This window comes from Balaenoptera musculus, chromosome 4, assembly GCF_009873245.2.
Source record: "Balaenoptera musculus isolate JJ_BM4_2016_0621 chromosome 4, mBalMus1.pri.v3, whole genome shotgun sequence".
Classification (NCBI taxonomy): Eukaryota; Metazoa; Chordata; class Mammalia; order Artiodactyla; family Balaenopteridae; genus Balaenoptera; species Balaenoptera musculus.
Window position 1 is genome coordinate 57852055 of NC_045788.1, and position 24732 is coordinate 57876786.

At 36.8% G+C, this 24732-nt stretch overlaps 1 protein-coding gene across 5 annotated transcripts in view; it reads right to left on the bottom strand.

Moving 5' to 3' along the window:
• Positions 1 to 24732, bottom strand: part of PEX5L (peroxisomal biogenesis factor 5 like) — a 247406-nt gene that overhangs the window by 181424 nt on the left and 41250 nt on the right. For 2 of the 5 annotated variants that reach the window (XM_036851578.1, XM_036851577.1), the window contains exons 1-2: positions 7058 to 7169; positions 5511 to 5582 (exon numbers count right to left, since the gene is read on the bottom strand). The exons of 2 other annotated variants lie outside the window; for them this stretch is intronic. In XM_036851578.1, the coding sequence (XP_036707473.1) occupies positions 5511 to 5582; positions 7058 to 7150 (165 nt within the window). In that variant the 5' untranslated portion in view covers positions 7151 to 7169. Of the gene's footprint in view, positions 1 to 5510; positions 5583 to 7057; positions 7170 to 7921; positions 8083 to 24732 lie in introns of those variants that run through there. One more of the 5 variants, XM_036851573.1, reaches the window with a different exon arrangement.

The following is a 24732-nucleotide window of genomic DNA, read 5'->3' on the forward strand; positions in this document are numbered from 1 at the left end:
GGATCTGACTTATATTTAAATTAAGTCACCATATTGATATGGCAAAAAAAAGCACTGGCCAGATGGTGCTGAGTACAAGGCAGTGACACATATCACCCCCATTCCTTTTACTATTTATGAGTCCGAGAATCAGGTCAGCTGCTTAGATGGTGGTATGACCACACTAACTGTTAGCAGAAGGAAGCTCAGTATCTTTTCCTGTTAATCTGTTTTTCTCATTCTTCCATTTTTCTTTCACGTTGGCCTATATTTTCCTCTTTAGGATTCATTCCCACAGTGACCACTAGGATAAAATTACAATCCTACTCAAATGCTTATGTGCTACTGGAAACACAAGGGGGTGGCGATACTTTGTCTCTTCTTTTTCTTTAGAGAAAAATCACAGAAATTCTAGTTTCCATTGCTTTCTGCTCGGGCTTCTCCTACAAATTTAAAAGGAGATTCTCACAAGGGTTTGGGGCTAAGAAAGGTATGCGTTGTCTCTCCCCATGGCGCCTCTCACGTCTGGTCAAGGCCCTCTTGGAGGAGGCTGTGTAGGTACGGGAAGGGTGAGTGGATGGCAACAACCATCTTTCAGCTCTAATTTTGTGCACATTTGTTTTGAAGGGCTTTTCTCTCCTAATAAGCTATAGGGGCCAAGAGGGAAGTAAACTGCTAAGGAGTGTTTGTGAAAAAGATTATCCCTGTGAGGGTTCAATAAATAAATACTGGCCAATTATGATACTTCCTAGTAGATGGTTATTTTATATAATTAGAGCACTGAAGCAAAACAGCTTCTTAATGCCCACCTATGGGATGACCAGTAATGGGCGACCGTAGAGAGCTATATAGGATGATAGATGGTGTACTGGATTGCACGTCAGGGGGGAAGGCTGGCTTCCCGTCCTCTCTGTGTACCTAAGCAGGGACTCGGGGGAAACTCGATTCACCTTTCTAGATCTCAATGTTCCTGTTTGCTGAATTGGGGTTGTGTGGTGGTGTTATGGACTGAATGTTTGTGTCCCCTCCAAATTCATATGTTAAAGCCCTAACCCTTAATGTGGCTGTATTTGGAGACAGGTCTGCAAGGAGGTGATAATGGTTAAATGATGCCTTAAGAATGGGGCCCTATAAAGAGGGAGAGACACCAGAGCTCTCTCTGTCTCTCTCTCTCTCTCTGCCATATGAGGATGTGAGGATAAAGTGAGAAGTTGGTTATCTACAAGTCAGGAAGAGAGCCTTCGCCAGAAACCAACCATGCCAGCCCGTTTATCTTGGACTTTCTAGCCGCCAGAGCTGTGAGAAAGAAATCTGTGTTGTTTAAGCCACCCAGTCTATGATATTTTGCATGGCAGGCCAAGCAGACTAATAGGTGGTGATGACTAGCTACTTAAAATGACATACTGGTTATAAATTCATCTTCTTAGAGAAACTCTAAGAGCTGGGAAGAGAAGAGTAGTATTTTACAAATAAGGAAATACCTCAAATCACAAGACTACCACAAGAACACAAGGCTACTAAGTGGAATTCAGTCAGATGCAAACCTGGGTCTTTAAGGCACCTTTAGTTGTAAATGTCCGTGATTTTCTTGTTTCCAGCATCATTACACTGGATGTCTATGAATTCTAGGTTTTAGGTTTCCAGGTAATGCCCAGTTGAAGAATGTCAAATTTATCACAAGTCATACATAGGTTTTTTCTCTTTAGAACTGCAAGAGTTGTTTCCTTTGACCCGGCCATTCTCAAAGTATGGTCTGGGACCAGCAGTGGGAACTGAGGACTTAGAAATCCAAATTCTTGGGCCCTACCTCTCGACCTGCAGAATCAGAAACTCTGGGGGTGCGTGGGGCCCAGCAATCTGTGTTCTGAGAAGCCCTCTAGAGGATTCTGCAGCTGCTAAAACTTGAGAACCATGGTTCTGATCCATGTACACTTGTTCCCTTTGTCATGGGTTGACATTTGACATTTCCCCACCTTATTGCACTGAAAGATATGCAGCTGCAACTCTGAGTCCTACAATCAACTCAATCTACAACATACTGTGAAAACTATTTTGAAATGCTTGAACCTACAAGTGTATCCCCTTTATAGTGATAATATTCTATAATTTTGTGTCAGCCTTGGTTACCTCCTTTAAGTCTGCTTGGAATTTGAAAACATTTTAGAAAAAAAGCTATCTTGGTGAACGTACCACAAACCTTGAGCTAAACTGACTCTATTCTAATTAAAAATAGTAATTTAAAATAGAATTTATTTATTCAAAGTGGCTAATGTTTTTAATCACTTACTCAAGGTACTTGACCATCTACTCCCCCACTCCCACCCCGATATCTCAGCAACTTCAAAGAAAATTCATTTGTACATGAAATCTATTCCTAAACAAGATGCACTCCCTTCCAATCAGGAAAGAATATGTTAAAAAATAATAAGAATAATCCAAAATACATATTTAAAATTTCTTTTAAATATGTATTTATTCTAGAAAGCCAAATATAGAATTTTATATATTTTATTATAATTATATGTATATAATAACTGTATATATGTCTATTATATACATTATATAATTATATACATAATGAAATATCTGTATATATTTATATCAAATGTCTGGGTTTTAGAGGTATAAAGATTTTTATCTAATGCTTCTTTTGATTACTTTCCTATGCTTGAAATTTGAAAACTCTAGGGATTTTTGGAGAATATGGACTTCAATGCCAATGTGATACATTTATATTTAAATGACTATAGAAGTGTGTGGGTGTGTGATTACATATTATATGGCAGCTCCTATTACTTTAGGACATCAACACTAATCTAAGAATTCTCTGGAATGTTTTCATGTGTATCTCAAATAAATCTTGCCACTAAAATTTCACAAAAAGAGAAGCACAATATTGCCTTTTAAGAAGAAAACCTTACGCATTTCCAAAATTACTTTTTCTTATGTAGAAATAACACAGAAATCACCTTTTACCCCCTTGAATGTGGGCAGCCAGAGTGAACAAAATCCTCATACTCTGGGCTGCTTCTGCTATTAATTTGCTTACATAAGCAAAATTGTGGGCTTTCTGTGGAAGTACAAGACTGGCAAATCACATGACTGATAAAACGGCATATAGCTTGCACAGCATTTGTAGAGCGACAGTTTCTGAATGACAGATTAAATGAGTTTAGTAGACTTCTGCCCTTCACAGCACTCCAACTATTTTATTTAAAGCTTTTTGCAATTATATGAAGATTGACTAACAAATTTCTACCATGTTTCTGAAAAGACATAGGAAGACTAAATAGAACATAAAGATTCCTTCCCCCCTGCCAAAATATATATAACAACTGTGAGATGAAGCACTATTAGAAAAAAGTGTTTTACCACATCCACACATAAACACACATACACTTTTAAAGTTGATCTCTTAAACTTAGGAAGAATTTTTTTGTAGTGTTATAAAGACTAATTAGAGTGTTTTCCCAAATATTTTACTTCGAGGTGTCAACGCTGTCATTGTTTCTACCTAGGATTTCTTCATTACAGCAACACCAAATAAACCTTCCCCAAAAGGAAGGACTACTCTTACTGCCAACAGCAAACACCAAAGCCAACTCATATTCATAATTACTCATCTTTTGAGACATGTTTTGACATGAATGACTCAGCAAAGCTGGGTCACTGCCAACTGGTGCCAACTGGTCCAACGGCACCGGAGGAAACATGATAACTACAGAGACAACAGTGACTGAGAAACTGAATCCTCCCTCATTTGATCCAGGTAAGAAAAGTGTTATTTTCTGAAGAAGCAGGAAAGTGGGTTCTCTTTTTTTAAAAGATTGCTTAACAGTTAATAAAATGTGTTTAGGAACAACAATATAAATTTTGTGAAAAGTACCACGAGAATAAAAGAACAATGACTCCCTTTTCTGAATCCCCAAATTCACTTAAAACAAAAAGAAGCTTTAGGAAAAACTAAAGAAAAGAAAGAAAGAAAACAAAAGCAGCTTTGGGGGCAGAATGATAGTAAGGAAGTATAAAAAGAGTAGGAATTTAACTTCTACATGATTAAAGAAGAAATAAAAAATAAAACTTTTAATTTTAATAGAGAAATTTATAGGTATATATATTCTCATAATATACTCAATTGTATTTTACTAGTTCATTTGCCAGGGAGGTCCAGTCCTTTCATCAGAATGCTAGTCTACAGCACAGGATCTATGGGAGATGGAGATCACACACCCCAAGTAATTAATCTGGCATAGTTAAAATGAGAGCTTAATAGCCCAGCAGAGCACTCAGGCTCCAGTCCCACTTATCTTATTAACCGAACTGACAATTTGGCGCTGAGTAGAAACATAGGGCCATATCCAACACTCTTCCACCCTGGTTTACTCAGAAGCAGGAGAGTGAAGATAAGGCAAGAAAAACTTGAAGGTAGTTTGAGTGAACCCTGTAGTATGGACATATTCTGCACCTCCTGGGGAGATGCTTTTTTTCAGTTTTCCCCAGAAGACCACTTCAGTTACCTTAATTATTCCAGGTCTAATAAGCCAGTTGGTAAGTTAATTGTTTCTGGTTGCTATCTTCTGATGGTCATTTTCCCTTTTTTCAGAAATAGACACAAGGGCTCCTTTAATGCAATCACCATGATGCAAAACAGACTGCATGATTAGGAAACTGTCTAAATTCAACTTGGCTTTCTGTAACTTGCTGACTGCCTTCTTTCTAACTTCTTCATCTGCTCAGATTCCTTTGAATTATTTCTCTATCTCCACCTGAGCTTACATCAGAATCAGAGCCACTTACACATGAAATAGATGTGCAGTTATCTTGTCTCCCTGATAATTAACAAAGACGTTAAGGGCTAATGCCAATTCAGTGGCACGAGCTGGATACCTTCCATTACCTGTCATTGTTTATGGTATATTAAGCAGTTTTCATTTCACCTTATGGGCCCATATGAAATATAAGCTAGATGTTTCTCAAATCACAGGCAGTATTAAAGAATATTAAATAGCTTCTTTTTTTGTTTGTTTTTTAAAAAAGTCTCTAAATTTACTGCAGACAATCTGAGAAAGTAAATTGGGCAATATGTTTAAACTTCTCAGTTTTTTAAAGTCTTATATCCCTGTCCTCTTAAATTATATTCATTGTTTTACACTAATAGTAGCATTTCTCATTTTCAAAATAATTTACTTTCTGGTTCTTATTTAAATATTTTTTTCCCAACAAATTGTCATTGTACTGATTTCATTTTTCAAGTGGGGCTTTTAATTTCCAAAAATTCTCTTATCTTGCTCTGCTTTATTTTTCATCATTCTTACATACAGGACATACATGTTGACATCATGCAGAAGTCAGTGCATCAGAGGCATTAGACGGGGAGGCTTAGCTGCTTTCAAAATCTATCTTATTATGCAGGCCTCAGTTAGACGAGCTAAGCTAATATAGCTTCCAGGGCAGGGCTGAAAGCTCAAAGGGCTTCAGTTGTCAAAAATCTACAGTGCAACATTAGAAAATGTATGTAAGCATTCACTTACCTGCTTTTGATCAACAATTATTTTCAGGTCTTCATCACTGCTTAGTTTTCCATATCCTTTTTCTTTACTTTTCTTGTGAAAGAATAATTTTAAATGATCATTTAGTTTCTTTCCATTAATAATGTTAATTCCCACTTAATACTTTTTAAAGATAAAAGTCTTTTCTTAGCATTGTTCACTAGTCATAATACATCATTCTTTATGCCAATCTCTCATGGACAACAGAAAATATCTTTATTAAACCGCTGGCTCCCGCTTAGCCCCTCCCATCCAAATTATACTTTTAATCCTTCTCTGAATATTGTTATGCTTTTCTTTTTTCAATTCCATATTTTTAGAAAAGATTCTTTAATATTTCGAGATAAATAAGCAACTCCTTAAAGAGTCCCAGCACATTTTTCTTAAAGACTGAAACTGCATTTAGTGATTATATTATGCTTAAGATTTCAACTATCAAATGTTTTATTTTAATCCTTTATATATTTTTAAGACTAAGCAAGAATAACACCACTCAGATAACGAATCTTCAGATTTTCTGTGTTTGCTTATAAATCTGATGAAAAGTAACATTGGAAAAGCAACTCAGAAATAATTTTAAAAAGATAAGTAAAATAATTTTCAAAATTAGGTAGTTTGAAAAGTTGGTAGGGTACAGACCATTTTAAAAAATGTACTTTATTGGCATTTCCCCCCCATCTATCTTCCCCATAGCAAAAGTTCATAACTTTATAAGTTAGAAAAGGACATAGATCATTACAATCATTTTACTGTTGTGTTATAGGAGAAAGATAATATGTCTGAGTCTTTTCTTTTTCTTTCTCCCAGTGCAATGGTTAAAGGAAATACCAGGAATGACAGTTGCTTCTTCATAATTTCAGAAACATAGTACCTTCATAGAGGACCAGTAAGAAAAAGAAAAGAAAATTCACTACATAATTAGCTGTAATCCAAGGTTATTATTTTTAAAAAAAGCAATTCTTGTTCTCGGTAATAATTATATCAACTAGAATTAAGGGAATTAAAAATATCTGTTTGCATCTACTGTGCCATATTAGGATCCTCATCTCATTGGGGGAAGAATTACATCCTTCAGCGAACATGACATAAATCTTCTTTATACTGTGGGAAACGATTCTTGTCTGTTTTTTCTCCTGTAACATTTCAAAAGCAGATTTCCATATTTCCTCCCCAATAAACATACCTCCTATTTTTGTGGGGTTTTTTTCTGTAATAAAGATATTTTTCTGAATCTTCAAGTATTAGGATGCATAAATAAAATCTGAATTCTCATTCATATATTAATTAGTTTAACCACTTAGAACAGAACAGATGGCCACAGTATTTCTCTCTATTATTATTCTTGTCCTCATTTGAGGTTCCATTTCAGGACTGATGGAGAACAAAGAGAACAAGGTTGGTTTTGATCAAGATGGACTTCCTTCCTACCACTTTGCTTTAGTCCACTGGTTGCCATAAGATATTGTCCAGAGACCCTCTAATGCAAAACATTTAGAAATGCCTTTCTGAATATTGATCTGTATACGTACCAAGTAGCTCATGTGCATGACCCGACTTCTGGACAAAAGGACATTAAGTAGAGATGGAATGTGGGTCTTCCCATCCATTTCACTGTCAGACATCCCAGAATTCTTTGCACCAGCAGCAGTGGCTTCATTGCCAGAACTTGCTGACCAGAGAACCACAGATCTTGCCCAGCAACAGTATTTATAGTGTACCGCAATAATCGAAGTATCCCCGAATCACTGTCTTGACTTTGTAAACATTGTGAAATTTTGGGTTAGCACAAAAAATTATTGAAACTAAAATTTCTTCTTTTCTAGCTTATATCCAAGTATATGTTCCCTGACTGCTGTTCTAGTTTAATGCTCAAAAAACCCCTCCATCTATTATTAATTATACACATTTTTATATTTCATCTCACGCATATGGACTACTCAGCTTCTCTGTCATAAAAGCTTTCAATTCTCCCTTTTCAATGTCCTGCCCCAGACTTTCTTGTGATTAGCAAATCACTGCTAATAGATATAACAATGTCGGCATTCACAGAACGTAATTCAAGATCGCCATTTCTGCCAATACCAGATTCAACTTTTCCAATTTAATCCCAACTCCCTATCTGGTTTATTACTAAATTTTACCAGGAAGAGGCTAGGGAAGGAGATTATATCCCCAACTACTGTAAGTAGAAGTTGGCATTTTCCAGGAGTGGGAGGAGGCATTTAGAGCTCTGGGCTTGCTCTTAAGCCCCTAGTTTCCAAACAACAGACAACTGTACACAGAGTCAGAAGCCTTCCAGTTTTACTCTAGAGTTAAGCAATATTTTCTAGCTCACCCCATAACGCAGGGGGATTAAGCCTTTTCTAAGCCATAACGGTTATTCGCTCACTTACTGCTTATTTCTAGTGCGGGTATAATCCTCTTTCAGGCACTCAGCTTCCCACTTTGACTGCTTAGATCAGCCAGCCCAGGCCGGGGTCTTCAGCTCTCCTCCCTCCTCCCAGCCGGGAATCCCTGTCTTCTATCTCTGCACTTTGTCAAGCACAAAAAGCAACTCCATAGTTTCTGCGTGGTCTTTCACATTAGCCAAAGGACTGAACTCGAAGGAGAAAGCAAGCTAACCTCCCCACTGTCCCAGCGTGAGGAGGCAGGGCTTCTGTGGGAGGAGAAGCCCGAGGGTAATCACTTCCTGTGCTCCTCCCACCTCCCCTGGCAGCCACTGGAGCTGAGGATTTCAACTGAGGCAGTAAGGTTAGGCCCCTGTCCACCTCAGCCTGAGCATGCTGCCTGTTGAGAGCCGATTTTGTGCACTGCTCCCCTGTGTGCAGCTGAGGAGGGAGCGTCAGTGCAGTGGAGCTAAAACAGTGCAGCTGAGGAGGGAGCGTCAGTGCAGTGGAGCTAAAACAGTGCAGCTGAGGAGGGAGCGTCAGTGCAGTGGAGCTAAAACAGTGCAGCTGAGGAGGGAGCGTCAGTGCAGTGGAGCTAAAACAGTGAGGACCTCGAGGTGGGAGAAGTGAGGAAAGGAAGGAAATAGTCATCATTTGCTGAGACTGCCTCCCTCCCTGTGAGAAGCTTTCAGCTCAAGATAAGTGTCCAGTCTCTGAAACTCCAAACACAGTATCTCCCCTCTCCCTCACACATTATGAACCCTTTCTGAGTAACTGATAGGAGAACTATCTAGTTACTTTTTAATACTGCCAAATTTTTTAATACCACTGAATCAGAGCTGTTGTTTTCTTAGGAACATCAAGCCTAACTGGTAATCTTTCCTCTCTGTAAATGTTCCACCAGCTCTCCTTGACTCTATCTACCTCCACAAAAGTGAAACAGAAAGCTGGGTTTATTCACTTGAACTAAATAAACCATAAAACTTGGAAACTGTATAGGAAAACCATATATGGCCACAGATATAGAATGTATTATATAAGGAAATTTTGCAAGTAAGTAACAAAACAATAATAAAATTTGATGGGATAGAGACCTGACAAATGAAGTACCCAATGTTCATTTTAGAATAAGAGTTTATGAAAAAGAAAGAGTTTTAACTGAAAGCTACTAGTTGTATATGGGTTGAATTAAAAGGATTCATCATACTCACTAGGAATGGAATATATAAGGGAAGTTTTGAAAGGGAAAAGGAACACATGATTTAACTAATTGTACAAATTAGCCTCAATGACATTTTTTGCCTAACTATAGATGTCAAAATAAATATAAAGGTTTGCATACAAAATTACAAAAAATATTATTACTATTACTTATTCAATACTGCAATGTGATAAATAGTAGACCTGAATTTATTTAAGCAAATGTTAATGAAGAATAATAATATACACAAAAGAAGCAAAGACCTTCCTACTCCCTTCGTGGTTGTCAGTATTCAGTTCCTATCTTCTTATTTTTCTTACCTTCAATCCCTTCTTCACGACCACCTTCCTTCCTGCAGCCTGCAAAATTGCTCAGTTTTCCCTGTTCTAAAAGATGACTTCCTCACATCTGCTTTCCCCTAATGACATTCATTTAATCTCTCTTATCTCTTTACCATCAAGCTTGAAAGAGTGGTCCGTGCTCACTAGCCATAGTTCCTTCCTTTCTCTTCACTTCTAAACCAATCACAATCAGGTTGCAATTTACTAGAGTTGCATTCTTGACCGTCACCAATGGACTCCTAATTATCAAATTCTCTAGCAGCCCTTTTTAGAACTAATTGTATGAATTAGTCCCAAATACAACTTAGGATTGACTATAGATGTCAAAATAAATGCAAATATTACTTCTTTCAGTGGTCAGGTCTGTATCATGTATTTTCAGAAATGTCTTTGTTGTTATTTACACCGGTACAGCTGTTACATGGTGTTGCCACCAGGTGAATAGGATATCAGCAAGAGGGGGGAGGACTGGGAAAGGAGACACTGTGCTAAGAAGACACTTGCTGAGGTTGAGGTGTCTGAGGAAAGTTCATCCAAGTGGAAAGATCCAGTTGGCCGCTTGGTTATATGGATCTATATTTTTAGAAGAGAGATAGGGCAAGACATACGGATTGATGGGGATAATTAAAATTGTAGGAGTGGTCGAACTCATTAAAAAAGAAAATGTAGAGTCAGAAGAGAAGAGGACTAAGGCTGGAGTCGTGGAGAATCATTACATTTAAAGAATGGGCCAAAGAAAAGAACCCAGTGAAGGAGGCAGAATAGGAGTGGCCATAGGTATAGGAGGAGAACCAGAATGCAGTCCAAGGAAAACAAGTCGTAGACGGTGTCAAATGCTGATGAAAGGTTAAATAAGGAGAACTGCACACTTTCACTGTATTTGGCATTTTGGAAGTCATCAAGGATGTTAGGAACAGAAGAATTAGTGAAGGTGGAATCAAGATTAGAGTAAATTAATGAATATATTGGTGGTAAGGGTGAGAGAGGACTTATTTTCCCTTAGAAAACTTGAATAAAAAGGGAAAGAGGGGAAATTTGTTAAGGTGGTAGATATCATCTTAAGTGTTCTTAGGCCACAGCTTAAAAAAAGAGAGAGAGAGAGAAAGAGGAGCAAGAATGCTAGTGAAAAGACAAAAAATACAGGGTGAGAATACTGGGAAAGTTATAGTTTTCCCCCCTTTCCTTGTGTAAAGGTATTGAGTATGTTTATGGTTCAAGAAGGAGCAGTAATAAAAGTGAAAATGTAGATACCAGAGGGTGAACGGGAATAATTCATGAAGCAAGAAAGTAAGAACAAAGTGCTTTTGGAGAAAAACTGCATGTTTCTCTTTTAACATTTACAATTTTGTGGTATATATTTACATAAGAAAAATCTAGAAGGATATATACCAAATATTAAAAATCCTTTTCTCTGGGCGATGGAATTATGCATGATTTGTGTGTTCTCTTTATACTTGGCAGTTCTTTTTGGAATAAGAATGAATTTCTTTTATAATCATAATAAGAAAGAAAACAAAATATGATTGCTTGAGAGATCCATACAATTGCCATAGAAAATACTCATTTTAAGTCTACTTTGCAGAAAAGCGACTGGGTCAGGGCTTTACCCTTCCTTTAATATGTTTCTGGAGGGATAAATACTAGTGTTTTTTTTTTCTTTAAATGTAAGTTTCATGGTACAGTTATTGCTTCTGTCCCTTGTGGCCAGTGTGGTAGGATGGTGAAGTGGATGTTTTGTTTATTGTATTTAATAAGTCCCTTTCCTCTTCAGTCTCCCTTATAATATTAGCTTTCAGTTTTTGATATCATTTTGGTCCCATGTCCCTTCTTTTTTTAAAAGATCCGCAGTGTCAGCACATCTACCAACACCACTGCTGTGGGAGCCAAAGAAACAATGAAAGGAGAAAACAGAAAAAGAGGGAGGAGTTTCTCCCCAAAGACTTGGAATAAAAGCTTGAGAGTTTCTCCATTTAGGACATAAGCCTGGACAGACCTTTTAAATAGAAAGTAATCACCTTACCAATTAAAAGGACAATTTGCAGATCTTTTATTTTTCTTATAGATGGAGGAAATCAACCTTCTGAAGGGGAAATTCATTACAGAGAATTGTTTGCAGAGGTGCTTATTACACTTGGCATTTTTCAAGAACTATTTTTTTCTTTTTTAAAGACATTCACAGTTGTGTTCTCCCCCCCACCAACTGTGATGTTATGGAAAAACAAAATAGCCACAGGGTGTAATTTTTTAGTTTCGGGCCAGGCTTGAGGAAACATAACATATGGTAATCAAATTCTGTCCTAAAGGTATATTGCTGGGTGAAAAAAGAAATGTAAGCACAACAAATATGTTGATGCATTTTAAACCACGTTTTAAGTCATATGCATATGACCAGATATTTAGTAATTTTTTGATTTTAAGGCTAAGTGTAATTGGGAAAATAGATATTCCAGTTACTTACTAGTTGAACAATAAAATGGCAGTGATGTACATTATAATTTTCACTATAGCCTTGCAGACCCTCCTTAATGCTGCCTTTCCTATCTTTAGAGTGGCTCTTGGTCTATAAGGAAATAACCTGAAGAGTTTTAAAGCTTCTTAGAATATTTTCTATTTTCCAGGTTTTTCAAAGATGAGAATTCTCCGACATAAATATCCATTAAGGTTGCTCAATCTTATGTCATTGTACGATGACATTTTCTCAAGAACACAAGTTCAGTATTAGGTATGCACCTTCTTACATATCTTTTCCAATATTTTATCATAAGAAATCAAACATACAGCAAAGTTAAAAGAATTTTACAGTGAGCATCTGTAAACTTACTACCTAGATTCTACCACTAACATTTTACTATACTTGCTTTTTGCATCTCTGTCCATCTATCTGCTGATTTTAAGGCTAAGTCTAATTGGGAAAGTATAGTACATATAGTATATACTATTTTTAAAGTATAGTACATATAGTACATACTATCACATTTTTACAGATTCTTTCCTCCAAGGTTTATTTAATTTAATTTAATTTTAAAACGCAAAAAGCAAAACCATTGGTTTAGTAAGCTTCCAAAATAAGAACACTAAAAGTTTAGGATTTGTTACCCTACAGCAAATCATTACTTTCATTTGAAAAGCAAATCAGTGAACTGCATTTCTAGTGCTAGTGATAGGTCCTATCACTAAGATTAGGGAAGAGAATTTCTGATCAAAGGGCTGGGATTTTTATAGCTCTCAGTCAAAAGCAAGTGATCAAACTCAATTTTCTGAGATGAATACAGGGTGTGATAGGCAGTTCCAGTTGATATTAATCATCGTCCTTAATTTCATATTCTTTGATCATCAGTGTTTCCTGCAAATAACTTCACTTTACACTGGGCTATGCAGTATTTACCTCTGGTACATCCAACAAAAGTAGCAAGACTCAGGCAGGGCTAAGATGGCTAATGGCTACTCAGAGGGGTTACATATGCTCTAAGGAATAGTACAGTACTTGGGTGGTTTATTGAGATTAAGTAGGCAGAAAACAAAAATTAAACTTGAAATTTCAGTTATGTCAGCTTCAGCAATGTTCCACATTACTTTGAGGACAATAAATACACTCTTCTTAACCCTCCCTCACTTCCAAAACCAAACAAAACCACTTTCAAAGAAAAAAACAAACAAAAAATGATGTCCTACTTAACAGGAAAATTCTGAGTCCAATTCTTTCCTCTGAAAGGTTCTTGTCTCTACAAAAATCATTTTCTCATCTCCTCTAGACTAGGCTCTTGAAGCTGTAAATGCAGTGGTATATCATGTAATGACTGATATATAAAAATTGTTTCCTGCCTGATGAAGACGATTGAAAAATGATATATATTTCAATCTACTAGCTGTCTTGGCATTATGTGGTATTGGTGCTATTTCCAAGGCAAGGTGACACTAAAAGCACTCCCATTTGGCAGTTTTACCTGTCGTCACTCAAAGAGCGGGGCTGGAGTGCTTGTTGGTGTGAGACAGGTAAGGGGCCTGAGAGAACTGCCATTATTTTGGATCCTCAAATGGTAAATAAACACTACTGTCACATAAAAAGTCTCCTTTCCCCCCCAAAAACTAATAAAAAGGCGAACTATGTATTCTATATTTTTGTAGCTTGAGAAAAATAAGGAATAATCTCTTTAAAGCTCAAACTGTTACTTGATGCTCTGCTTCTGATCCTTATTGACATGATTTCTTGTTGTTATATGCGTTGGCCCTACCAGATGGGGGCTAGAAGCGTGTTGCGTCAAAATCAAAAACAGTGCTTATCACTGGCCTCTCCAGTGGCTCCTTTTCCCTCTCACTGGTGCACCTGGTTGGTGCACCTGGCATCGCATACCTGCTAATGACTCCTTTATAACCACTGATCTGGACATGATGATTTCATGTCTTTGTGAGAGAAAACAGCAATCTTTTAACTTTAATAAAAAGGAAAGAAAAAACTTGCTGCCTCTATAAGCATTCTGTTTGCCAGGTATATTACGCCTCTGTGATGCATAGATGACACTGATGACAGTGCTTGAGAAAAATTTGTCTATGAAATTTTGTTTCTGACAAGAGTCAACCCAAAGTTTGTGCTTCAGCCAGAAAATCTATGCAGAAAGTTAAAGTTGTTTACCATTAAGCTACATCTATGTGACTCATTGACTTGTAACCAGCTTTTTAAAAATTATGGCTAAAATAACTTGAGGATTTTTTTTTTTTTCATATGGATCTACACACAGCCACAACAGCTTAGAATCTATCTTTCCTCTTCCTGAGAGTGATATTCCCTGGAGGTATAGCCCAATACTCCTACCTCTGGGCTCTCCCCTGTGGCCTTGATAATCTCAGGAATCCTCAACACTACAGTTCTTGTCATTTCTCCATCAGTCTCCTGATGGCTTCTTTTGTTCATCCCTTTTCTGCAATGGCTTATAAATTCATTGATGACAACATTATAGATAAGACATGGAAATCCCCAGAAGGTAGGCAGGTCTGGGTTCCCATTCATCTTTGTCACGGATAAAGACTTCTGGGCAATTACTTGTTCAGGGAGCTCTTCTAAGCCATAGGATGTACAGGCGCAAGAAAGATCTGGGCCATCGACAGCTCATTTATCCACTGGACATGTGACAATCAGTTAAAAGATTAAAACAGCAGCGTCCAGGGGACATGTAGCCCTTCACACACAACTTTTTGACAAAGGTCAACTAACACCTTGCTTGATATAGAAAGTATTACTGCTAATGAGGGGAAAAATAAAGTGGCATATAATGAAAGGCAAAGTTTAAATAGTTTTATTTATATAAAGTATTGTCACCAACCACCTGAGATCAAGTATCCTCTGAATCCTTGGCTCAAGTAAAAAGGAGTCTGATGGCTAGAAACTGTATATTTGAGTTACGAGGCAATTTTTTTTTTAACTTGGGAAGATGCAAGGTAGAGTGTGTGACAATGTCAGACGTTCAAATACTTTATGAGTTTGTTTAGAAAAGGGGTTGCTTCATGTTGATGCATGATCAACCTTTTAGCACTAGGCATGCTAGATTCAGTCAATACAGTTATGTGATAGTAATCACAAAAAGAGTGATAGGTAGTGGATCACTCCTGACATTCTCAGAAAATATGACATCCATTACTGGAAAAAATAAGCACAAATGCATACAAATACATACGGCATTTTTGCACTTTGCTAATTTTTACAGGAAATTCCATATGACTTAATCAGCTGATAAGAAAGAAATGGTTTTCAAAAAATAAACAACTATAAAACCTCCCTTATTTGGTGATGAGATAAGGGATAGAGGGAGCTTCTCAAATATGGTCATTTATTTTTCCTTGGCATAAGTATGGAGTATATTCATTTTATTCTCGTACTACTTTAAACATTTTATATATATTGTACTTCACAATAAAAGTATATTAGTAAAATTTTATTTTTAATACATTCTATAGATTCAAAATATCAATTTTTTTCCATAAGAGAGACTTGCGTGTCATGTCTAAGGTGATAATGGAATAGATTTTGCCATATTTTTGGTCTACTTTACCACTATATTTTGAGCTTCCTGAGGTCAGGGGCTGTGTTATTCACTCATACTCTAAGTATTTTTGATCATCTACTATGAATGTGCTGAGATCTGGGGCTCTAGAGCCCACAAGGGAGGTGTGGTCCCCTGGTCTCGGAAAGCTCGATGCCTACTGGGGAAAGGAGGGAATTAAGCAAGCAGTTATAAACTTGTGAGGAACCTATGACGGAGGAGTCTGGAGATGTGAAGGAGACCATGGGACTTCACTTTGTGTAAAGATCAGAGGATGCCTGGAAGAGACACTGGGATTTGAATGATGAGGACAAGCCACCCAGGTGGAAGAGAGGGCATGCAGAGGGAAGACCAAAGTCAGGAGGTGGCAGGGTCTTCTAACATCAGAAAGGAGGACGGTGTGGCTGAAGCAGAGTTGGGTTTTGGGAGGGTGATCTCAGATGAGGCTGCAGAGGAAGGTGGGGTCTCGAAAATCACATCTTTATGTTAAAGGCAATGTGGAGCCATGCAGGGTTTTAAGCAGGAGGGTGACATTATCACATCTGTGCTTTAGGAGGCCTACTCTGGCTTAAGTGTGGGAAATGGATTGGAGGAAAGAAGAGTGGAGCAAGGAAAGCAGCTGAGGGCCACTAAAGTGGTCAGTGTGTGTCAGCCATGGAGCCTTTTACAATTGGTGTGTTGTTGGTTGAGAGGTGACCACACACTAATTCTGACATGCTTAATTCGTCACTTTGTGTACCATAGATTACTTTTTCAATACTGGCAACTATAAGTGATAAAAGCATCTGTATTTTCTGTAGTCAGGGATTAAATTAGCAGTGAATGGGCCTACAAACAACACATTCTAGGCACTCACTTATTTTGGCAACATGTAAAATTATTTTAGGAAAAGTATGATGAAACAAAAAACTTTTGAGAGATAGAGATAGAGATTGATAGCTAGAGAGAAAGAGAGAATATATTTTGACTAATATAGAAAAACATTTTGCATTTAATGAAGGATATTTTTGCACTCTGTAAAGTTCTAAAGCAATACCTAAACTTTTCTTGTTCTTTCTTGCTATTTGACAAAAACAAACGGAGTCTGTTTAAAAAAAATACAATGCAAAATTTTTCAGTACTGCAGAACAACTAAAAGGATTTATTGTGATTTTGGACATCAGCAACAGGAATTCTTTATGCAAACCTAAGAAGTGAACTGCCCAGGGAGTATAAAATATTGAAAAGGAATGTATTTACTCATTGCTTCCATTGCATTTCACTTGTTTTTAACTTGTCAGAGGATAAAACTTTATAATGGGGGAAAGCTGGAGTAAGGTGAGGTAGAGTAAGGTAGATTCAATCACAATATTTATCTTCTTCCTCAAAGTTTCTTTGAGGATTCTCGCAACTTAATGAGACACTCCTTTGTTATTTATATTTAAAAATAATTACGTTACATGCAAACTACTGAAGGATATTCAGCTACATGTAAGCAAACCTCAGAGCTACAGAACAGACTTCTTTCTACAAGACCACAGCATCCCACAGACCACAGTGAATATAGATCTTCTTCCATCAGTTCTAACCTTTGCATTTTTCCTTTTTTTCCTCTTCAGGAATCAAACCCAAATCTTAGATGCTTGTATTAGGGAGGTCATCACAAAATTATAAAGAGACAATGAGAAAGACTCCTTGAACAATACAGAGCAGAGAAATTTTAGTGATAAAGAGCACGAAGCTTATATCAACTTGAGAGCCCTGCAGGGTCTCTTTGAAGACTTTTCTTGCAATCTCCGATTAATACCTGAAGTGGATACTATATTGATAACACAGTACTGAGAGACAGAGGCTGGCTGCAGCTCAATTAATTTAAATACATCTTTGGAAGTAGATGTAGACTTTAATAAAGAGTCTTTTAAAAACTCTGCACTCTTGCAAAATCGTCCTGGGTAGGCGAGTGTGAGGGTTTTAGAGATGAAGTGATGCTCCAGTAAAAGGAACAGCTGAATTGCCATGGATATAGGACTGTGCCCCACATGGACAAAGCTTTTTAAGATTATAAAAACAGAAGCTTCTCCTTATAAGAAACACTAAAGGGCCTCCCTGGCGGCGCAGTGGTTGAGAATCTGCCTGCCAATGCAGGGGACATGGGTTCGAGCCCTGGTCTGGGAGGATCCCACATGCCACGGAGCAACTGGGCCCATGAGCCACAACTACTGAGCCTGCGCGTCTGGAGCCTGTGCTCCACAACAAGATAGGCCGCGATAGTGAGAGGCCCGCGCACCCCGATGAAGAGTGGCCCCCGCTTGCCACAACTGGAGAAAGCCCTCCACAGAAACAAAGACCCAACACAGCCATAAATAAATAAGTAAAATTAAAAAAAAAAAAAAAAAAGAAACACTAAAAAAAAATTTTAAAGTGCAGAAGTGTGCTTATCACATTAATGATGCTCAGTAAACATTTAATGAAATACTTTTGCTTTATAGCAAAAAGGAAAAGATTAACAACTCCCATTACTCCTAACCCCTCTTATTCTCTCTTGTTGTCATCCCCCAATATTTATACACAGACATACACATATATATGTTTATAAATATATATGTTTATATGTATATATACACAAATGTATTTTTATGATGTAAAAGTGGATGTATTGGGTTGGCCAAAAAGTGCCTTCGGTTTTTAAGTAAAAATAAAAGACACATTTTTCATTTTCACCGAGAACTTTATTGAACAATGCATTCACTGTTTTGTTCCACTACGTTCTACCATTTTTCAGGCAACTTCATAATTCCATCTTTCCAAAACTTTTTATCTTTTTGAGCAAAGGACTGTTCCAGGTGCTTTTTACAGTCTTCCAGGGAACTGAAATTTTTTCCATTAAGAGAATTTTGTAAATACTGAAATAAACGGAAATCTGAAGGTTCAGTGTCTGGTGAATACGGTAGATGAATCAGAACTTCCCAGCCAAGCTGTAACAGTTTTTGCCTGGTCATCAAAAAACATGCAGTCTTGCGTTATCCTGATGGACGATTATGTGTTTTCTGTTGACTAATTCTGGACGCTTTTCGTCAAGTGCTGCTTTCAGTTGGTCTAATTGGGAGCAGTACTTGTTGGAATTAATTGTTTCGTTTTCCGGAAGGAGCTCATAATAGAGGACTCCCTTCCAATCCCACCATATACACAACATCACCTTCTTTGGTTGAAGACTGGCCTTTGGTGTGGTTGGTGGTGGTTCATTTCACTTGCCCCATGATTTCTTCCGTTCCACATTATTGTACAGTATATCCATTTTTCATCACCCGTCACAATTTGTTTTAAAAATGGACCATTTTCTTTACGTTTAAGTAGAGAATCGCATGTGGAAATATGGTCAAGAAGGTTTTTTTCGCTTACCTTAAGTGGAACCCAAATATCAATGCGATGAACAGAACCAAGCTGGTGCAAATGACTTTCAATGCTTGATTTGGATACTTTGAGTATGTCGCTTATCTCTCACATGGTATAACATTTCCCAATATTTTAATTATGATCGCTATCAACTTCAACTGGTCTACCCAACTGTGCAGCATCGTCTAGCAAGAAATCTCCAGCACGAAACTTCGCAAAACACTTTTGACACGTTCGATCAGTCACAGCACCTTCTCCGTACGCTGCACAAATCTTTTTTTGTTTCAGTTGTGTTTTTACCTTTCTTGAAATAATAAAGCATAATATGCCAAAAATGTTGGCTTTTTTCTTCCATCTTCAATATTAAAATGGCTACACAAAAATTCACCAATTTTGAGAAGTCTTTTAAATGCACTCTGATATGACAGCTGTCACATACAATCTAACAAAATTGTTTCTAATGAAGTTAAAGACAACTAAGTGCTACTAGAGTCATCTTATGGAGAAAACTGAATGAACCTTTTGGCCAGCCCAATAGTATAAATACTAAACTATGTTTCTTACTCAACAATATATTGTGAATATCTTCATGTTAACACACATTCATATCTATCTTACACATCCAAATCCACCTTACATTAAGAGTTTTTGTTAAGAAAGTTTAAGAAATCCAGAAAATCATCAGAATGAAGCATGCCTTCAACACTTAAGAAGCAATGCTAGTTCATGAGTGTTGTCCACAGAACCCTGGTGGTTTCTGAGATTCTTTCAGGTGATCTGTGAAGTTAAAACTATTTTTCATAATAGTATTAAAATGTTATTTACCTTTTTTTGCTGTGTTGACATTTGCATTAATGGTGCAAAGGCAACAGTGGGTAAAACTGTTAGCACCTTAGTAAGAATCAAGGTGGTGGCACCAAACTGTACTTGTTGGGAACTGAACTGGCCACTTTAAAATAAATGAAATAGCATTTTTACTTGAAAAAAATGACTGACAGACAAACTATGGCTACTTAGGTTTGGAAATCTTACATTTTTTCCCCCCAAATAAATGAAGAGAGTCTTGCAAGGAGAACAACTAATTTTTGTTGCCAAAATTCTAACTTTCGATGAAATTTAGAATTTTGGAAACTTGTATCTGCCACTGTGAGCTTGATAACTTCCAGATAGTTAAAGATGTTCCTGATGAGCTCAGTGATATTAATGAAGTATTTTTGATATTATATAATGAAGTATGGCAACATTTGGAAGATATGAATAACTCAGTGAATTAACATTTTCCAAGTGACAGATACATGGCATATTATCAAAACTGTGCATGAATTAAAGATCCATACAAAGTGTAAGGAAAAACAATGGATTTTAATATACAAAGTACACAAAGTTTATTGATATCACTGAAAATGCCACACTGCTACTAAACTTTATGAAATAACATGTCAAGTTTTGATATAGCGTCAAAGACTTCATAATTATTTGAAATGGCTATTAAAATACTCCTTCCTTTCCCAACTGTATAGTTGTATGAAGACAAATTTTTCTTTTTATATTTCAACCCCCCAAATTGCAACAGATTAATTGCAGAAGCAGATAGGAGAATTCAATTTTCCTCTATTAAGCCCTTATATTAATGAAATTTGCAAAAATGTAAAACAATGCCATGCCTCTCACCAAAATTTCTATTTTTTAAAAATAGAGTTAAAAAATGTTATGGGTGTTAGCAATGAGTGTTTTATTGCTATTTTTCAATGAATTTAATAAGTACATAGTTAAAATTTTTCAGTCTTCTTTTTTAATACAGTAAATGCCAATAGATATAATCCATATAAACAAAAGGTCTTTGGGGTCTTTAATATTTTTTAAGAGTACAGAGGGGGCATTGAGACAAAAGTTTGAAAACCACTGATATAATAGAAAGACTGTAAACTTGTTCTGAGGTGGTAGAACAGTTTGCCCTTGGAAAATTAGTTTTTATTTTCCTTCTCTTTAATAATGATAAACAAAGTCAATTTATCCCTTTTAGAATCTGGTGGAAAATTCCATAATAGACCATGTCAAAAATTAAATTAGTCTTACGATAAATTGCATTGTGTGTTACTTAGTATATATCTGAATTATATTTAATGATTATAGCTTTAGAGTTTACAAATACTTATTACACAGGTTATATCCTTTACTTTTTCTAGGCAATTCCATGAAGGTAGGTATTATATTCCTTATTTATATTAATAGATGAGGAAATGGATTCTAAGAAGAAAAAGTGCTTTGTCCATATGGAAAGTGCTAGAACAGAATCAAATTTAGGTCTGCTAACCTTATGTTCTGTACTCTTTTTTCATCTTTGGATGGGAAAAGGTCTTTTTGGTTATCATCGCATAGGCTATGCACTTCAGCTCTTGTACAGTAGAAACAAGGGCTGGATATGGGCATACCTTTTGGATTTGAGCAAGGATCCTGACTTCTCCCAGCCCATTTCCACTGCCTATATATAAGGATTGTAGGAAATAATATATGCCGAGTTATGTGGAATAGTGCTTAGTATACATTAGGTCCTGTTATTATTATTTTTCCTACCTAGCATAACAGTGTAACCCTACACAAGGCCAGAGTAGCTTGGGTTTCACCCATATCTTAGGTCAAATATAAAAGGGCTCAGTCAATAAGACAGAAATAGATGAACAACATATAAAAAAGCTTCAGAACAATTGTAGGCCTGAACAGCAAAAACAGAAATGCAGTCTTTTCCAGGCTGGAAGCCAGAGGTCATTCTAATATATGCTGTTGACCTACACCTCAACTCTGCATTCAAATTTAGAGGTGACCAGATAGGTCAATACATGTACAAGCTGTATGGCTTTGAGCAAGTTACTTAACTCCTCTATGCCTAAGTTTTCTCATCTGAGAATAACAGAACCTATCTCCTTGAGTTGTTGTGGGAAAAAATTTAACTAATACATGTAAAGTGCTTAGAACAGTGCTTGACACATATAATACTCAAATAAATAAAAGCTATTATTAGCTGATATCTTTCCTTCCTTCCGTCTCGTCCTTCCTTCTTCCCTCTCTTCCTTCCTTTTCCTCCTCTCTCCCACCTCATCTTTTCCCTCCCTTCCTTCCTCCCTTCCTCCCTCCCTCCTTCTCTCCCCCCCTCCCTTCCTTCCTCCCTTCCTCCCTAACAGTGTGTAGCCACTAAGCAGTCTTTCTAGCAAGATGGTAAGACTCACCATAGGTGGTTCAGAACCTCAATCTTGAAGTTAACAAATTTTTTTGGACTGGGATTTAAAAATAGAACCTGGCGAGAAGCAATTCTTGCTGTGTCAACTTTTAGAAAGCTGTACTGAGAAAATCCAGCAGAGCTTTATTTTAAGAAGACCCTGAATGGCTTAGCTGCAGTTCGTGGATACATCAGAACATCCCCTTGACGGTTTGCTTTCCTGTGAACCTAAAACTAAACAACAGGAATAGTTCTGGCCTGACAAAACCTCGCCCTTGCAAAAAGTCAACTAAACCGAACTCAGATGCTTCTGTCAAGTAAGTGGAGCAGAACCCCAGCAGTGAGCCTTCGCTGCTGACCCTTTTGAAGTTCACCTCTTTGTTAAATCTACTTTTAACACAAACTGGATTTTTTACAGTGTGTTTCAGGGATGATGCAAAATATTAAGGATACAGGAAAAAAAAATGACTACAGATGGTGGATTTGGAAAGTAGGTAGAGGAGGACTTTGGTTTGTGTTAACATCTGGGTCCTAGCCTTGTTTTTATCCCTTTTTTTTTTGTGGGCTGGTTATCTCAACTCTTTTGAGCTCAGCTTTTCCACTTTCAAAGTAAGGGTTTACACTAGATGATCTTTAATATTGTTGATTCTATGATTTCTTTTGAAACTACTGGGAAGCCAGTTAATTAGTAATTTTATAGTGATTAAGAAGAGGACCATTGTTAATTAAAGAAATAAGCTAAGCCTAATAAAATATTGATATAACATTAATTCAAATACTGAGGAGGATTTAGGGTCTTCCACAAGCTGCTATGTACACTTCCTTCATACCTGTCAAACTCAATATTTCTTAATATAAGAAAAGACTGCATGCAGCGAACTTAAGTCTCCATTCTGATGCAACAAATAGAAGTAGCTGAAATTGGATGTGAAAATATGTTTCTCAAGAAAGAATATGTCAGTGCTTATCAACTTTAAGTGTATGTGTAAATACCTGTGCAGGAAAACTAGTCAGGCAACAAGGTATAGAATTCATTGAAGGGAGTGAAAAGTGGAGACACAAAAGTAGTTAGAGCCTAATCACAAGTAATGAACTTGAAAGAAGATATCAGCAAAAGGAATGGAATTGCCAGGGTTTGGCAAGTTGGTGTTTATATAGAAATAAACTTAGATGTATGTTCTTTGTGCCATTTTGGAAGATTCTTTACTGAAAAATCAGTAAAATGCCATTTCAAGATAAAACTTTAAAAGACAACTTTACATATTATGTTCCAAAGAATAGAGGATGGACTTGGAGTGGTTTTTCTGGCACTGATCTTCGACTTGACTGAATTCACTGGCATTTCTTGCACAGGCCTCCAAGGAAACCAGTGGTAGGGATAAGTCTGAGGCCACGGAACAGAACTAAGTTGCCCGGCTCTATCCACTATAGGCAGCCAGGGTCCATGGCCTGCACTTGCCTTGTTTGTCCAACCAGCACCAACTGCAGCTTCTGATACCGAGCAAGCACTCAGTAAATATTAAAAGTTAATTGATTGATAAGGATCGGCATCCCCCATCCCGTGTTAAATGACCCTTGTACCCATGAAACCAACTGAATTAATCCAAACCAACCCACCCTTCCAGTTCTCTGTTATCATTTCCACAATTTTACTGAGTAATTTAAACTTGTAAAAAAGCATTCAAATTTGTTAAATCAAGTAGAACAGTTGTACTAATTCATATGCTAATATTAAAGATGAAATAATTGAATCACACAGAAAGGTTAAGTTACTTGTTCAAAGTCAAAATGAATAAAAAGTAGATAATGTTTGTCCTTAAGAACATAACCCATAACATTTTCCTTTGGGTTCCTAAATTTGACTAAGAGATGCACACCCCTTCCTACCTTCACCTCCCAATTCTTTCCTACTATTTATCGGGTTCCTAATATGTCCCAGTCACTGCACAACACTCAGGAGACACAGAAATGAATTAGGCCAGTACCTTGTCTTCCAGAATCTCATTAGATAAAATGATTTCCCAAAATTTCCCACTCCATTTTATTGTCACGAGATTTTCAATAGTCATTACAGAATTGCTTCTGGTGGTAAAGATCTTTGAAAATGCAACCAAATCAGTTTAAAAACTATAATTAAGCACATATGTTGTGCTTGGCATTACAGCAATGTAAAATTTAAATAAACTTAAATTTCTGTAATATTCAGACCTGTATACTACATGCAACATAAAATATTACAAACATTTTACATTTGAATAGCACATTAGTGTTTACAAACTTCTTTCATTCATCTGTTTAATACTTATTGAACACATAGTTATTTTGTTCTCATGATAACCCTATGAGGTAATGATAACACTGAGTATTTATGATGGGCCAGGCATATTCTAAGCATTTTACATGTATTTATTCACCTAGTTCTCACTATAACTGTACGAGAACTTTATCACTTTCATATACAGATGAGGAAACTGAGGAAAAGAGAGGTTAAGTATTGAGAGCTTTCCCAAGGAAGAGCCAGGGTTTGTTCTATACAAATGTCCAGGTTCCACTCTTAGAGATTTTGATACAATTGGTCTGGGGTGGGCTTGGGCATCAGCATTATTTTCAAAAAGTAATCACTTAAAAACACCCCTCAGGTGATTGCAATGTGC